Source organism: Balaenoptera borealis (assembly GCF_965194805.1).
Source record: "Balaenoptera borealis genome assembly, chromosome: 3".
Lineage (NCBI taxonomy): Eukaryota > Metazoa > Chordata > Mammalia > Artiodactyla > Balaenopteridae > Balaenoptera > Balaenoptera borealis.
The window spans coordinates 74,821,599-74,839,135 of NC_138866.1; the positions used below are offsets into that span (position 1 = coordinate 74,821,599).

The following is a 17,537-nucleotide window of genomic DNA, read 5'->3' on the forward strand; positions in this document are numbered from 1 at the left end:
TCTAAATTGCTGTAGAAATGTTAAATATCATACTATAACCCAACAGCTATCCAAGTTAAAATTTTCACTATATTTTGCATTATGATACCAAAGTAGCCCACATTGTTATTCCAGCAGCATATGAAGCTCACTTACATAAAGGCAAAATGAATCTCTGATTTTCTTCAAATTATGGCTCTTTTTCTTCTAGGCTATGAAAAATATAATACTATGAGGGCAGACCCAGCCTTGTGCTTCCTGGAAAAGGCTGGCCGACCAGATGACAAAGCCATTGCAGCCGAACATCGAGTGTTGGATAATTTTTCTGACATAGTGGAAGGGTAAGCATTAGTGTTTAGTTCTCTTAAAGCTCGGTGTCCACCCTATGAAGGGTATCTGTTGCTTGTACTAAGAGATAACATAACTCTAGCCTTGACTGAACCCATTCGGATTCTTAATGGTGGTTATACTCATGAACGATAAATTCTTAACAAACAGTGAGAAAGGTCTCCATAAACTGGCCTAAAACCATACATTGCAGTATGATGCAACTAAGGGTGAAAATTAATGTTATTCTCAAATGGCTTATTTGACGTTCTGTTCAGTTTTCTTTGCAATGCTTTTCTGTACAGCCGTAGTAGTTGAGAGGATAACTGGTTCTCTTGAAAGATAGTAGTCATGTAGCAATCCCATGCCACTTATATGATAGAGCCTCAGGAAATTTTAGCCCTGGTTTATCTCCCAGTGGCGGCTGACACATAAAGGTGTTTCCTCTGCCTGGATACATGCCTCGATGATGAGTTGCCATGCTAATACTGAGCCACCAGGTAGGGCATTGTTGCCCTGCTTTGGGTGCCAATGAGTTTAACAAAACTTCTCACGTGGAGACCTGAGGGGCATGTGAAATAGTTGGCTTAGTTCATGAATACCCTCCCAGTCCTTTGTGATTGAGAGATTTCTCTTTGATGATCACAACCTCAGTTTGCCTCGTATAGGACCCTCAAAGGAAATTGGATTGTTTATTTATTGCAAATCATTTATTATATCATCCTTCTGCTCAACAGAGCAAAGTATCAATAGTAAAAATAAACAAGCAAGCATAGACCATTCAAATGAAGTAATAAAAGTAAATACTAGTTGGGAAGGAGGGGGAAAATGGGTTAAACAATAAAAAGAGCTAGTAAGAGAAAGGAAATGTGCTGGTCAAAGTGCTTCTTTTAAAGTCAAACAATTTAGAACTGAACTTTGTCATTTTCTCATGCCTCTGGATGATTTTAGGGTTGACTTTGATAAAGATTGTGAAGATCCTGAATATAAACCACTCCAGGGTCCCCCAAAGGACCAAGATGATGAGGTGAGGAATTCTCATTTGAGTCCAGCTTTTCTCTATTACTAAATAGTATTCTCCTATTCCCTGAATCATGAAGTATATTGATTAATTTATAATGCAAAATGGAAAGTACCATTTGAGAATATAAAGTATTAATGGAAAGGATTTTAACACCAGCTGGGGGAGATCAGGTATGGCTTTGTGGAGGAGGTGGAACCCAAGCTGGACAATGACGTATATTATTTGACTACTTAATTCCTGAGTCCCACTGTCTTCAAGCCTTTGATAAGAACTGACTTTTCAGGTTTTATTTTCATATTCTTCTAGTTGGTTGCTTCCAATTTTCTGTGAGGGTTCCTTTCATTAGAAAATTTTCTGGTTACCTTGCTGCCATAGAAGGACACACACGAGAAAGTGATTTCAGAGTGCCAATTTTACCCCCTTTTCCTCCCCTCTCCATCCTGCGGGGTGGATCTCCTTCTCTAGGGTGATCCCTTGATGATGATGGATGAGGAGATCTCAGTTATAGATGGAGATGAAGGTAAACTTCTAAGTCAACTAATACAATTTTGTGTGGGGTGGTGGGGTTGGGGGACTGACTGAATTCTGTCCTTTCCTGGGATACCAGAGAGCTTTGCCTTTGGGTGGGTTGAAATACCAGTTATCTCTACTACCTTTCCTGTACTTCCTGTTTATTCTACTTTGCTGCCCACAGCCCAGGTGACCCAACAGCCAGGCCATCTATTCTGGCCTCCAGGCTCTGCTTTGACAGCTAGGCTTCGGCGCCTAGTAACGGCCTATCAGCGCAGCTACAAGAGAGAACAGATGAAGATAGAGGCTGCAGAACGTGGGGATCGGAGAAGGCGGCGTTGTGAGGCAGCCTTCAAGCTAAAAGAAATTGCACGGCGGGAGAAACAGCAACGGTAAAAATATGGCTGGGAATTTGAACTGAGCTGTAAGCTTGTCTTCAGCTATGGGCCCTATATTGAAAAGCATCTTAGGAAGGATTATTTGGAATTCCCTAAGAGGGACCATCTTTTTTGTCTTTGTTACCCTCTACGACATAAAACCACACTTAAATCATAACTCCCAGGAAGATCTCATATGTAGGCATCCTCATTGAGTTGTTTGTTTGCATCATTTTCCCCCGTAGCTTGCTAATTCTTAAATTCTTACATGTTATAGAGTACCTCTTCCTACCTCTTCTGCTGTCTTCTGGGGCTTTTTTTTTTTTTTTTTGCCCCAACTTTCATTTTTTGTGCGTTCAGATATTCTAAGCCATACTAAGAAGTAACCATTCCCTGTGTTCTGATCACTGTTGCCTGATTCCTCTTCCCTTTGTAGATGGACAAGGCGTGAACAAACTGATTTCTATCGAGTAGTTTCTACCTTTGGTGTGGAGTATGACCCCGATACCATGCAGTTCCATTGGGATAGATTCCGCACTTTTGCCCGACTGGACAAAAAAACAGATGAAAGCCTTACCAAGTATTTCCATGGCTTTGTGGCCATGTGCCGCCAAGTGTGCCGCCTTCCCCCAGCAGCTGGAGACGGTAAGCAAGACTGAAGCGTCTTGGGTGAGTGGGGATGGATTGTGACAGAACCAACTCTTGGTTCATTTCTTCTTCCACCCTTATCTCTTGCAGAACCCCCAGACCCTAATCTGTTCATTGAGCCCATCACTGAGGAAAGGGCCTCACGGACTCTCTACCGTATTGAATTGCTTCGGCGCTTACGGGAACAAGTTTTATGCCACCCTCTTTTGGAAGATCGGCTGGCATTATGTCAGCCTCCAGGTCCTGAATTGCCCAAATGGTGGGAGCCCGTTCGGCATGATGGGGAGCTTCTGCGAGGGGCAGCCCGCCATGGGGTGAGCCAAACAGACTGCAACATCATGCAGGACCCAGACTTCTCTTTTCTGGCTGCCCGTATGAATTATATGCAGAACCATCAGGCAGGAGCACCAGCTCCATCCCTATCACGCTGCTCTACTCCACTGCTACACCAGCAGTATACCTCGCGCACTGCCTCACCACTGCCCCTGCGCCCAGATGCTCCTGTTGAAAAGCCACCTGAGGAGACAGCTGCCCAGGTCCCCAGTCTGGAGAGTCTGACTTTAAAGCTAGAGCATGAGGTGGTGGCCAGGAGCCGACCAACCCCACAAGACTATGAGATGCGAGTAGCCCCCTCTGATACTACCCCTCTGGTTTCCCGGAGTGTTCCACCAGTCAAACTGGAGGATGAGGATGATTCAGACTCTGAGCTGGACTTGAGCAAGCTGTCACCATCATCCTCTTCTTCCTCATCCTCATCCAGCTCCAGCTCCAGCACTGATGAGAGTGAGGACGAGAAGGAAGAGAAGCTAAGTGAGTGCATGTGACAGGCTGTTGGCCCTCTTCCCTGTTCCCCCCCCTGCTCTTTCCCTTCTTTTCTAAATGCATCCTCTGAGATTCAGATTTTGATTTGATAGAATATCGAAGGAGATCTGTTATTCTTAGGGCCTTCATTTAAAGCCCATGTAATACATTCCTATATAACTTTATTCTTCCACCTTTGCTCACACATTCTGTATGCTCTCTAGCTGCTGACCGGTCCCGCTCAAAGCTCTATGATGAAGAAAGTCTCCTGTCCCTCCCTATGTCCCAAGATGGATTCGCAAATGAAGATGGAGAACAAATGACCCCTGAGCTGCTGCTGCTACAAGAAAGACAAAGAGCTTCTGAGTGGCCCAAGGTAACAGCCTCATTCCTGGACATGTCAAGTCTAAAAATACAGTGTGACATATACAGAGAACAAGGAATAATAGATGGTTCTGGGTTTCTTTGATTGTGTTAGTGCTATGTGTTTTTTTCGTGAAATTCTTCCCAGTTGACTTTGAGATCTGATACTCTTACCTCCCTCCAGTCTGACTTATGATTTTAATTATCCTGATAATGATGAAACTATTTTTTGTCACAGGATCACATAGCTAGTACTCAGGCCCTAATTGATTTCTTTTTCCCCACTCAGGATCGTGTCCTGATAAACCGTATTGACCTCGTCTGCCAGGCCGTACTCTCAGGGAAGTGGCCTTCTAGCCGCCGGAGCCAAGAAATGGTAACAGGAGGAATTTTGGGGCCAGGCAACCACTTGCTAGACAGTCCCTCATTGACTCCAGGAGAATATGGTGACTCTCCGGTCCCCACGCCACGAAGTAGCAGCGCAGCTTCCATGGCAGAGGAGGAAGTGTCCGCAGTCACCACAGCGGCAGCTCAGTTCACCAAACTTCGCCGAGGCATGGATGAGAAGGAGTTTACAGTTCAGATCAAAGATGTAAGCTGAGCATCTAGGCATTGGGAAGTGAGGAAGGAGTCTGTAATTCTTGCTGACTAGCTGTCCGAACATAATACTAAGCTCGTTTGGTCCACTGACTTTAAAAATGAGAGGAGAAGAAAAAAGTTAGCGCTCACAAAGATCCATTTAGGAAAAGTCACTGCACTAAAGGAAGGGATCTTATCTTGACTTGTATCTCCTGAGGACTAGATTAAAAGAAACCGTATCTTTAAAAGAAATTTAATTGACACAAGGGTTCTTTTGAGTGGCTCATTTCTGGAGCCTAGAAACCTAGTTTTTAAAAATTGAAATCAAACTGTGGAAAAGCTATTAAAGTGATGCCCAAGTATTATGGGCCTTATTAAGTTAAAAATAAAAAGGAATCATTCCTACTGAAATTAAATCAGTATTGTTTTATGGATGGAAAATTTTATTTTTCCTGATGCTCTTCCCTAATGAACCCTAGCAGCTGGTCATTAAGCACTCAATAAGAAAATTTTTTGAAATTAGTATGTGACAGAAATATCAGGATTTTGCCCCTGTGATGAGTTGCCATGCTAATACTGAGACACCAGGTAGGGGATCTTTTCCCTGCATTGGGTGTTGTTGAGATAAATTCTACTTCTCTTAAATCTACCTGAGGGGCACTAGGTCAAGAAATGAAATCTAAGGAAAAAATATATGTCTTCTTGTATTTCTAATTTCTACCCATTAGTCAATGGCCTTTCTTCTCACCAGCATTGAACCAGAGGATGACCCTTACCCTAAGTCCCCCTAAACTTGATTTTTATTTTAAAAACATGCCATATGATGTTTTGGGTGGGTGGGTTGTCTTCCTAGGAGGAAGGATTGAAGTTAACATTCCAGAAGCACAAGTTGATGGCTAATGGAGTAATGGGAGATGGACATCCTCTTTTTCATAAGAAGAAAGGGAACAGAAAGAAGCTAGTTGAGGTAAGTGATAGAGAAAGTCTTTAATATGATGACTAGATAAAATATTTTTGTTCCCAGTAATTGATGAAGGCAGTTGGGATTGAGGGAGTAGAAGATATTATTTTATGCCTACCATTGGCTCTGCTCCCCCTCCCTCCCTACCCAAAAGAAGAGTATGTGCTCATGGGGGTGGATTCTGGGTTTGCAGCTGGAGGTGGAGTGCATGGAAGAGCCTAATCACCTTGATGTGGACCTGGAGACCCGGATCCCTGTCATCAATAAGGTGGATGGGACTTTGCTGGTGGGTGAGGATGCCCCTCGCCGGGCTGAACTGGAGATGTGGTTACAGGGTCATCCAGAGTTCGCTGTCGATCCCCGATTTCTAGCGGTGAGTGGCAGTTCCATGCAGCAAGATTTAAAGTCATTCCCTTGGTATTTAAGCTGTGTGAGAGGGAGGAAGCATGCCATATATTATGTCATTGTTTCTCCATCGGCAAAATAAGAGTAATTATACTTAGTCTTCCTACTTCACAGAGTTGTGAGGATCAAAATAACGTTACAGTACTTGTTAAACTAAATGCTAGGTAAATATTTACCATTGAACTATTACATAATGACCTAATTTTTTTGGAGAAGTCTGCTTCATGGCAGTTTTCCAGTAGGACTAATCCTTAATTTATCCACACAATAAGCATTTATGGTCAAAGTAGACACTAGTACCTTAATGATTACTCCAGAGAAGATTTTTTTATTCCTTTAGGATAACTGCAGCTTTTCTATTGCAGTATATGGAGGATCGCAGAAAACAGAAGTGGCAGAGATGTAAAAAAAATAATAAGGCAGAATTGAACTGTTTGGGAATGGAACCAGTACAGACAGCTAACTCTAGGAATGGAAAAAGGGTGAGTGAGACTTGAGGTATTACCACTCTGTTCCCACACTAGATATGACTAGAGAAATTATTTAATGTTACTTATCTTTTTTCCAGCGTATGTTTGAGAAAATTTATCTTTGGTTCACAAAGAAAGAAACCAGAGTATTTTTATTGGTATTTTTACAGTCCTGTGGCATCGTCATCTCTAGAAGAGCATAAAATTCTAAAAGCTAACTTTAGCACTTTAAGCATATTAAAATGTAAGAATTAGTAAGATGTGTTAGAAAATTCAAGGCCTTATCCTGCTGTTCTACTGACTAGGGGATTTTAGGCAGATCCTTTAACTTTTTCAATTTGCGTATCCTGAAAAGTTGAGGGTTTTGGAGTAGATAATCTCTTGAAAGTGTTATGATTCTATATATTTTAGAAGTGATTTGGGGACTTCCCTGGCGGTGCAGTGGTCAGGACTCTGCGCTTTCACTGCTGAGGGCCCAGGTTCAATCCCTGGTTGGGGAACCTGCGAGCCATGCAATGCAGCCAGAAAAAAAAAGAAGTGATTTGGGACCTACTAAAGAAAACAGTCATGGGGTTTCCCAACGTACAAGAGGTTGAGAACCACTAATAATATGCCAGTAATGGAAAAAGACAGGAAATCATGTTTTCTAGTTTATAATAACAATTTTGGTCATGAGTTAATTCCATTATTTTCAGATGTACTTATACTTTTATCATGGTTATAGATTTGGTGGATTAAGAACCCATAATCCTTTCCATCAAAATATAACTGCAAAAGTTTCTCTTGGCTCTGTTTGCCTTACTTTGGACAATAGTCATATTGTTTAAACATAAACATATACAAATCATGGTTTGGTTTGGTAAGCATTTAAAATGGACTAGCACTTTGTCTACTCACTTTATCTAATCATTCCCATTTGATCTTTTGTATACATCTTTATATGTATGTGATATATACATAAAACCACATGGTTTATCTTTTAACAAAATTAATTTCCAAATGAAAAATATCTGTCTTTTGCATTTAACAAATTCTGAGAAGAACATTATTTTGCACATAATATATATTTATTTGTGAGGTGAATTTATAAGGCTTATTTATTATTTTTATATTGGTGAAAGTGGTTTCATATAAATATTGTTACCATGGAAGAGTGTTTTAATTTTCCCTCTTGGCCTCCATGGAACCAAGGGTGTAATACGCAGAATGGTTGATACGGGAGGCTGATGGCGAGGAGGCTGATACCTTCTCTGTCTTGAATTTAACATTATAGAGCAGCCTGTAAGGAAGGCTTTTCCTCCAGGATTACCTATTTTTACCTCAAGTACTTTTGCACTTCTTTTTTTTTTTTTTTTTTTAAACATCTTTATTGGAGTATAATTGCTTTACAATGGTGTGTTACTTTCTGTTTTATAACAAAGTGACTCAGTTACACATATACATATGTTCCCATATCTCTTCCCTCTTGCATCTCCCTCCCTGCACTTCTTTATAGTCAGTTGATAACTCTAAGAAAAAAGATCATAGGAAATCACAGAAAATTATAATGTGATTAGTACAGAATTCTTACCGCAGAATTGATGGCGTATCTAGCACTATATCATTACCGGACCCTACAGTGATTTGGTGCTGTTATAGTGACATTTTAAAGCCTAAACAAATAGAGTTTTGAGATGTTTGTTTTCTCCAGGTCAGAAAGGTCAGGCTTAGATTGGGCAAGTCCAGAGACACAGGTACTAATTGTCTGAGTTTATTGCCAGTTTACCCAGTACTGTACTTAGGTCTAGCAAAGTAATAAGTTCCAGCTTCAGAGAACTTAAACAAAATTTATAGTGAGACCATCTAGATGAAGCAATTTAAAATTCAGCAGATATGTAAGTTTTTTTATCAATGTGGAATAAAACGTACTTTAGTAAATTTGGTAAGGAGCTATTGCATAATCTTTTTTGGTGTTCCAGACATCCAGAATCTTAATCTGGTCTATCTTGAGTTTACCCCACTCTGACGCAATAATGAAGGATAGTATTGTAAATGTCAATATTGTCGTGCTGTACTTCACATGGTAAGATCATGTGAACAGCCTGCCATCAGTAAAGCATACTGTGCAAGTACTGATTCATTCACTGTCGTACTCAGGCCGCTTATTTACAAAGGTGAGTAATTTTGAAATGGTTGGCTGGAGTAAAGGTACAGTGTAGTCATGGAAGAAAATCAAAGCTCTGGTTCACATGAGTGTCAGTGTCAAATCCTTGCTCTTGGCTTCAGCATTATAATGCTTCAACCAGCTACATCCTGCTTTTCCTCTTCCCCATTACCATCAAGCCTCATCTGACTAGTTTTGCCCCTGCTAAAGATAGATTCAGTGAAAAAGCATTTGTATGCTAGGACTCCGTTGACTTTTGTTTTTTTTTTCTTCCTTTCTTTTTACTATGTTCTGTTCCTTCCTCCCAGGGTCATCATGCTGAAACAGTGTTCAACCGGGTTTTGCCAGGGCCTATTGCACCGGACAGCAGCAAGAAGCGGGCCCGCAGGATGCGACCAGACCTTTCTAAGATGATGGCCCTGATGCAGGGTGGAGGCACTGGGTCCCTGTCTCTGCATAATACCTTCCAACACAGCAGTAGTGGCCTGCAGCCTGTGTCATCTCTGGGTCACAGCAGTGCCACTTCTGCATCTTTGCCTTTTATGCCGTTTGTGATGGGTGGTGCAGCATCATCCCCTCATGTAGACTCCAGCACCATGCTTCATCACCACCACCACCACCCCCACCCCCACCATCACCACCATCACCATCCAGGCCTGAGAGCCACTGGCTACCCTTCTTCACCAGCCACTACCACCTCTGGTACTGCCTTGAGGTTGCCACCACTGCAACCTGAGGAGGATGAGGACGATGAGGATGAAGATGATGATGATGATTTATCTCAGGGCTATGATAGCTCAGAAAGGGACTTCTCACTCATTGATGATCCTATGATGCCAGCCAACTCAGACTCCAGCGAAGATGGTGATGACTGAAGCCCCATCATGCTCCCCATCGCTTGGGTGGCTGCTGTATTTTCATTTACTCTGGCCCTTGGACTGTGGAAAAGTGGGAGGGGCAGGGGAGATGTGGGGAAACCCAGGACTCCAGGAGGTGAAAAGGAAAAAGAAAACTTGTACCTGATTGCTTCCAAATTTGAGAGGATTGGCTGGGCAGGGGAACTCCTAAAACAATACATGACTACTTCCTCGCTTCTGGGGAAGGAAAGGAGACTAGAGCAGCTGATGTGCTCACCCCTCCCTAGACACCTCCATTAACCACAGACTATGTAGCGCTGGCACTAGCCTCTGGCAGAGCCTGTTCCTGACCGAACTGTGGATACAGCTGGAGGGTCAGGAACTGTTACCTTCCTTCCCCTTGGCATTAATAAATTTAAGTTAATCCTTTCCCACTCTTCCCTTGTTCTACATTTGCTCAAACCCAATATATTAAGAGTTGATGTTCACGATGGGTAATTTCAACATCACTTTCCTAAAGTTCATTACTGTTCATGCGAAGTTACGTTGGATAGGGCAGACAAGTCATCCGTACTCCATTAAAGGGTTATATATACGCCTAGGCTCTCCACCTTACCAAAGGCAAGGAAACGATCTAAGCTAAATGTCAGGCAAAATGTTGTTCCAGATTCAAACTCCAAGTTCTTAGAAGAGATGAGAAGGAAGAATGTCGTCAAGACCCACGTACATTTTGTTTCGAATTAACTGAAATAACGGTGCTTTGGGGAAGCCGTAAGAATGGTGTCACTTCATGAACTGCGGCAAGGGGACTGGCTAACTGGAAGGACGCGGTCACGACTTGGCGGGGGGTGCATTCTATAAATTCCCTCAAGCCATTTGTTTCCTTTGACCCTTCCCCTATCACCCTAGCGCTCAAATGAAGCCTGGGCATTTAATTTCCCTTTCTATGGCGAAGCCCTTCCCCCGTAGCGCCGGCCCTAGTTTAGTCTTACGGGCAGGGTGGGCTCCTCTCCCAGGTTTGAGCTCTGTCCGCCCGGAGCCCCTGACCCAGCGTCCTGGCACCGAGGATCCTTCCAGCCCTGAAGCAGCAGAGGCTTTTACTTCCGCACCTTTTCTAGGAGAGGAACGGACCGAGTTACGCTGCAGTCTTCCCACTCCTACCCCACGCCAGACCCCGCTCTTTCCGCTTCCCCTTCCTTTGGGTGGGGCCACTGCACCCGCGCGCGGCAGCTTGTGTGGGGCGGGGCCGGCACGTCAGGACTCCCGCCTCCTTCGCAGTGCCCAGCGGCGGTCGCCGCCGCCGCCTCGGCAAGGAGTTCGAGCGCCTGGAAACCGCGGCCTGGCAGAGAGTAAGGGCGGGTGCAGGGGGTCACGTGACGACGTCGACTCTCGTGCGGCTGTTGCTAAATTGACAAGAAAACCCCGCGAAAATCTGGACTCTTTTTCCGTTACATATTTTGTTGCTTTCCCCACTCTTTTCCATCCTCTCCTCCCCCTACCTCCGAAGGAAGGATTTAAAAAAAAAAATAAAAGAATCCCAAGCGCTGCTGGGACCCGGAAGCGGAAAGGGCATCTTTGAGGTCGATACTTCCGGGTCACTGGGAGAGTGCGGGATTCCAGGGCCGAGAGAGGGTGGCGGAGCCGGGACCTCGCGTGATTCTCGGAACCCGAGGAGGAGCGGCGTCTGTGGCTATGGCTGTAACTCTGGACAAAGACGCTTATTACCGGCGAGTGAAGAGACTGTACAGCAATTGGAGGGTGAGATAGATCCCGTAATTTTCCCTAGGGAGCCCCCTTTGCCATCCCATAATAACCCAGTTTCTCGGCGCCTTTTTTCCCCTTTCCGTCGGGAATTCCCGGGTTCAGTGTCGCGCCGCTTTAGTTGCTCCAAGATCATTCACCGCAGGCGGCTCCGAGTGCCGCCCAGTAACAGGGAATCCCCCCGGCAATCACCCTGCCCTGCGGCCACCACCATCTTCCCCGCGTGCCAGCCCCCGTCATGCATAACAACCACCTCTCGTAGTTTCTTCCCGCCCTAGGAGAGGCATCATCATCCTTCCCTCCCACTCCGTGATCAAGTCTTGCTGCCCCCTCCTGCAGTGTTCGCACACACCCACGCACTCGCTCTGTCCTCCCAGAACCACAGTGTTGCGCCCCAGGTCCCGCCAGAATTACCACCATTTCGTCAAGGATGGATGGAGGGTCCAAGAGAATGTGAATCGGGCTCTTGGCGTTTATCGTTTGCGGGGCTGTTGCTGGAGTTAAAAAAAGAAATACTGCTCACGCGAAACCGCCTCATGTTCTAGGCCCTGCTGTGGGCAACACAGAAACCTAACGCTGAAAACCTGCAGGCTTTAGTTAATACAAAAAACGATGTGTTGCCTAAAACCTCATTAGTTTTCCTCCTTGGTTGAGTATCCGGGGCACGTGTTTAGAAAAAGAGCTGTTGCAGTTCCCAGTCTTCTGGGGATTGGGCATTTTTGCTGCTTGAAAAAGTCCCCAGTTAACGATTTTGTTTTTATGCTGGTAAGTTATCAATTCAAACATTTGATTGCATCCCGTGGTGCATTCTGAGCTATCTAGCTTAAGTCTGGCTTCTGAACTCTTTCAGGGAAGATAAAACTAATGAAGACTTTTTCAAATCTGAAAAGCGTCCTGACAAAAATGATCAGTTCTGATTTCAGCATTGTAAATTGCCTTTCAAACTGATCTTCTAAAAACTAAGCTATTAAAATTGGTCATTTCCCTACCATTCATATTAAAGGTACCTGTGCATGTTTCATCTTTTGAGCATAAATGCATTAGATAATTGAAAATAAAATGGGTTCTTTGCATTTTATGAGAAGCAAAAATAAGGACTCTATGCTAGGCAAATGCCGAACATAAACTTTATTTAAAAATTTTTTATTGGTTAATTTCTACCAGATGTTTTTACAGTTTCTCTCACTGTCACATTTTAAAGTTTGAATGTGATCCGTATTAGAAAAACTCTTTCTAAATGCCCAGATATTTCCTAAAGTACTATTGTACAAGTAATAATCAAAAGCCCTCTCTTCCACCCATAGACCCCAAAATTACACACCTTTGCTGTGGTGGTTGCTTCTAGTCCCAGTGATTCAGAGTTTATCAAATTATCCTCTCTAGACCATGTATGGAAGCTAAGATTAATTTAGAGCTCAAAGCTCCTCTACATGATAGGTGAATGCAAAGCATGAAACTAGGAAAAGCTTGAGGCCTGGAGACAGATTGGCAAACTTAATGTCAAATGACAGTCTTTAAATCCATGAAAGTTATTGGCCCCCATTTTTTTGTTTGCTTCTCAAAAATCATTAAAATTTATCTTGGCCCTCCTGTCATTTGAAAGGAGCATGTTAGACTTCAATAAGATCTTGGTGATACAAAGTTACAAGCCAAATCAGTATAAAAATGTACTCATTAGCAAAATTTGTGGTGTATCATTATGAAAAATCTTACTTGAATAGACTTTCTGCTTTTTTATAACTGTAAATTTTAATAACTATGCCTAGAACCCACCTGTAGAATTTCTTTATGCATTGTCGCTCCAGGTTGCAGTACTTTGATTCTGATCTGCTTAACCAAAGATCATAGTTTTCTGGGATAAGTTCTGGTTGCTTATCCTCTTAGCTGCAGCAGGAAAATAGTGAAATGTACAGGTGCAAGCTATATTTGTTTTTCTACACTTTTTTTTTTTTTTGAATAAGAAAACTGGCATTGAAATGAGAATAACTTGAAGTTAACTATATAAATCCCAAGCCATGTGTTGTCAGCTCCCATCTGCAAAGAAATCTCTGTTATGACAAAAATTAACTAAAAGATTAGTTTGGGCTCCACACCCACTTTTATTTATTTATTTATTTATTTGTGTTGGGTTTTTGTTGCCGCGTGCAGGCGTTCTCTAGTTGCGGTGCGCGGGCTTCTCATAGTGGTGGCTTTTCTTGTTGCGGTGCATGGGCTTTAGGCACGCCGGCTTCCGTAGTTGTGGCTCGCGGGCTCTAGAGCACAGGCTCAGTAGTTGTGGCTCACGGGCTTAGTTGCTCTGCGGCATGTGGGATCTTCCCAGACCAGGGCTCGAACCCGTGTCCCCTGCATCGGCAGGCGGATTCTTAACCACTGCGCCACCAGGTAAGCCCGCCTCTCATTTTTTTTTTTTTTTTTTTTTTTTTTTTTAAATGAGAACTGCTCCGAGCAGAAAGGGTTTGCAGCACCTGTCTGTTCTGCTTTAGAGAACCCCAGGTGATGGTATTGGATCATGAGCGTCAGCTGGGGGCTTCTCCTCTGTCTTCTTATATTTACTGGGTCCATATTCAGGGCTTCCCAGCCTTTTCATGATTGTGATTGTTTTTAATCAAGTGATAGAATTAGTACTGCATAGGGTACAAGGGGATAGGTTACCCACCATCCTGGGGTCCCAGCTGCTTTGAGAGCTGAGGGAATACTGTATCCATGCACACCTATAACTCATTTGAGACCTACCTATTAGGACATGCTGCCGTGTGTGTGAACCTTGACTTCAGTCATCTGCCTTTTAACCCAAAAGAGTTCCATAAAAAATCAGAATAGCAGCTGTTTTCAAAAGGAATGCTGATCCATTGCATTCATTCATATGGTGCTGCACTACTGGTCAGGATTGAGGAGTGAGTGGCTCCAGCCTCAAAAAGGAAGTTTGTGCCTGTGGAGAAAACTAATAACCTATAGTGTCAGTGTTTCTCTTGAGTGGCAATTTCTGGCTCTTTGCTGATTTTTGTTGTGGACAAGTTTCTTGTTCTGGATTGCTCTCTAAGACTAGGCAGTAATCTTTTGTGGCTTAGGAAGGTTCTTTAAAATATGGGCAATTTCCATACTACTTTCAACAGATAACGGCTTGCTTCTCTACCCCTCTCAGTTCATTATGGCTCATTTATCTCTGGCGTGAGCTAGAGAAAGGTTTAAATAATGCTTTGGTTTCTTGAGTGAAGAGGAAAGCTAGATGGAAGTAAATGCCTGGGCAGGTTAGGATTCATTTATTCTTGCTTACTCAAATTTTTATTTATTTATTTATTTAATTAATTTATTTTTATTTATTTATTTTTGGCTGCACTGGGTCTTCGTTGCTGTGTGCGGGCTTTCTCTAGTTGTGGAGAGCGGGGGTTGCTCAGCAGTTGTGGTGCAGGGGCCCAGCTGCTCTGCAGCATGTGGGATCTTCCCGGGCCAGGGCTCAAACCCATGTCCCCCGCATTGGCAGGCAGATTCTCAACCACTGTGCCACCAGGGAAGTCCCTTATTTATTTTTTATCACTGTTACCAAGTGCAGTGCCTGGCATGTAGTAGGCACTCAGTGAATGATGGTAACTTGATTTCTGAGCTCTCATGCATTCCTTTCTTGGTTTGAAGAGATTTTTATGGAGACTGTACTCAGGATGATCTTAAGTCCTGCCTTTCCTGGAACTATTCACCTGTTGTACATATGTAATTAGTGGCATACTTTTTTATTCTCAGAACTGTCTCGGTTTGGGTGATGAATTAGATCGGTATCTTAGCTATAACTAGAGACTTCAAAAATGTTTTGTGTTTTAATACAGTACCCCTTTGGTTCAAAGGAAAATAGTTGTTCCTCTGCTGCAGTATTTCCCCAACTTTTATCATTCAGATACCACCTTCACAATTTTTGCCGATTCCTTACCACTTATATTACTTACTTTGCACTTTAAAAAATCAGTTTTAATCAAGTAATACATACATAGGTTTTAAAAAACCAAATAGTTCTAAAAGCCTTAACAAAAAACAGTCACCTGCTCCAGAAGCACCTACTTTCCAGTTATTCACTTTCTTTCATATTTTGAAGTAATATTTATATACTGCTATTTCTTGATTTATCAGTTGTAGATATTAACTCGTTTTGGTAGGTTAGGATTGAAATTTAACTCTCTTATACCATCATATTCATTCCAGCTTCCCTACCTCCTGACACTTCCTGTAAATTTTCTTCTTGACACAGTTACGAAAAATTTCAGCATACAGAAAGGTAAAAGAAATTTCCAGTAAGAACCCATGTACCCCCACCTAGTTTACACAGTTAATATTTTATCATACTTGCTTTATCACATATCCATCCCTCTTGATAAGTTTTTTTCCCCAAAAAGTTTTAGTAAAATCAGTCAGTTTACATTGTTATGCTCATGCAACTATTTTCACTGCTGGGCGAAGCAGTAGAGTACAATTAATTACCTTTCCTTTTCTCTGCAGTTTTTCATTTTTCCTGGCATTAATGATTACTTCAATTTCTCTCCTCTTTTAAATGTCCCTAGCCCTAATTTTTTTCCTGCATATCTGTCATAATCTCATCAATTTTTTATTCTAAAATTTTCACACTCATCAGATATTTTATTATTTCTGTGTTTGTTTTTTAAATACCACCAACACCCACCCACCCACCCACTCAGCCTTACATTATTCTGCTCTATCTGTACGGGTTGCTCTCTAGGCCTGTTGAACCTTGGAACTTTCCAGTGTCCCCTGTATCCTACAGTCCATGTCTTGATTTTTTTTCCTTTTTTTTTTATTAGAGCATTTCTCTAAGAGCTTCTTAGGAAAGAATACAGAGAATAGATGTTTCTTGCGCCCTTATGTGTCTTAAAAAGTTTTATTCTGTCTCCACTTTTGGTTAATATAGTTCAGTGGGTATAAAATTCAAGGTTAAAAATCTCTGAGAATTCTGCTCAGAATTTTGAAGCTATTTGTCAGCCTTCAAGCTCTCAGTCTTATTTATTTTTTTTTTTAAAGAAATTCACGTTCTTTTTATTTATTTATTTATTTTATTTATGACTGTGTTGAGTCTTCGTTCTGTGCGAGGGTTTTCTCTAGTTGCGGCAAGTGGGGACCACTCTTCATCGTGGTGTGCGGGCCTCTCACTGTCGCGGCCTCTCTTGTTGTGGAGCACAGGCTCCAGACGCGCAGGCTCAGCAGTTGTGGCTCACGGGCTTAGCTGCTCCGTGGCACGTGGGATCTTCCCAGACCAGGGCTCGAACCCGTGTCCCCTGCATTGGCAGGCAGATTCTCAACCACTGCACCACCAGGGAAGCCCCTCAGTCTTATTTTTGAGAAGAAGGCTGATGTGATTCTATTTCCTGTTCCAATATATGTGGCCTATTGTTCTCTGTAAAACATCTCTTTATTCCTTGTGTTTTGAAATTTCACTGCCCTGGTATGAGTCTTTCCCCCCCACCCCCTTTGCATTGAGTTGGGAAGTGGGGGGCCATTTTAGTCTCAAGACTCACATCCGTCAGTGCTGGAATTTTGCATTCATTGATCATTTTCTCCCCGTTTCCTCAGTGATCTGGTTTATTTTCCCCCTGAAATTCCGATTTAGTAATGTTTAGACCTTTTGGCTTAAATTTATTATCTTTCCATTTCATTTCCTGTCTCTTTATCTTCTACTTCCAGATACTGTTTCTTAACTTTATTTTACCACTTTTTATTGAATTTTTTTTTTCTAAGTTCTTTTTTGTCCCCTATTCTTTTCTCGTTTCATGGATGTACTATATTTATTTCTCTTATAGGGAATGTTTTATTTGATTTTTATTTTCTGTCCTCGGCCATGCCTGTTTCCTCTGGATTTCTTTGCTTTCTCTCTTACATGAAGGACACTTCACAAAAATCAAAATGAGGCTTGGCTACCCATTTGTATTAAGAATAAGGTAATAAGAAACTGGTGGGAAGCTCTGCATGAACAGGGTCTCTCAACTAGTAGAGAAGGGGTTACAATAGCGTGAATAGGTTAGCTTATTCCATGGAGAACCCCCAGATACTGACAGTATCTGAAGTATTTTCTCTGAATTCAGTGATGCTCAAAGAAGAGTCCTCTAATTCTTGTCTTTGGGGCAGTTGTTGTCATTCAGAAAACAGATTTTCATTTAATTCTTCAGCATTTAGTACTTGCCTTCTGCTGGGCCTAGTATCTAGAGCTCCTTTCTCCAGAGAATAAATTAAGTCTCTTTGCGGAAGGATTAGGAGTTGTCTCAGGGCTTCCGAGAACTGGGGACTTAAGCTTGCTGACCAGACCTTCTGTTCTTAGCTCTGAACTTATCCCTTGTCAA

At 42.5% G+C, this 17,537-nt stretch overlaps 2 protein-coding genes across 9 annotated transcripts in view; both read left to right on the top strand.

The window, feature by feature from the left end:
• The window catches only part of CHD8 (chromodomain helicase DNA binding protein 8), a 56,982-nt gene extending 47,109 nt beyond the window's left edge, over window positions 1–9,873 (top strand). For 7 of the 8 annotated variants that reach the window (XM_082384909.1, XM_082384913.1, XM_082384908.1 and 4 more), the window contains 12 exons: window positions 191–320; window positions 1,258–1,333; window positions 1,796–1,850; window positions 2,025–2,232; window positions 2,654–2,862; window positions 2,956–3,675; window positions 3,891–4,042; window positions 4,319–4,621; window positions 5,462–5,575; window positions 5,763–5,942; window positions 6,340–6,456; window positions 8,896–9,873. In XM_082384909.1, coding sequence (XP_082241035.1) covers window positions 191–320; window positions 1,258–1,333; window positions 1,796–1,850; window positions 2,025–2,232; window positions 2,654–2,862; window positions 2,956–3,675; window positions 3,891–4,042; window positions 4,319–4,621; window positions 5,462–5,575; window positions 5,763–5,942; window positions 6,340–6,456; window positions 8,896–9,462 — 2,831 coding nt within the window. In that variant the 3' untranslated portion in view covers window positions 9,463–9,873. The remainder of the gene's footprint in view (window positions 1–190; window positions 321–1,257; window positions 1,334–1,795; window positions 1,851–2,024; window positions 2,233–2,653; window positions 2,863–2,955; window positions 3,676–3,890; window positions 4,043–4,318; window positions 4,622–5,461; window positions 5,576–5,762; window positions 5,943–6,339; window positions 6,457–8,895) is intronic. The other variant, XM_082384911.1, reaches the window with a different exon arrangement.
• An 850-nt stretch (window positions 9,874–10,723) lies between these two features.
• Window positions 10,724–17,537, top strand: part of SUPT16H (SPT16 homolog, facilitates chromatin remodeling subunit) — a 34,331-nt gene continuing 27,517 nt past the window's right edge. The window contains exon 1 of the mRNA XM_082384951.1: window positions 10,724–11,202. Within this exon, the coding sequence (XP_082241077.1) occupies window positions 11,137–11,202 (66 nt within the window). The 5' untranslated portion in view covers window positions 10,724–11,136. The remainder of the gene's footprint in view (window positions 11,203–17,537) is intronic.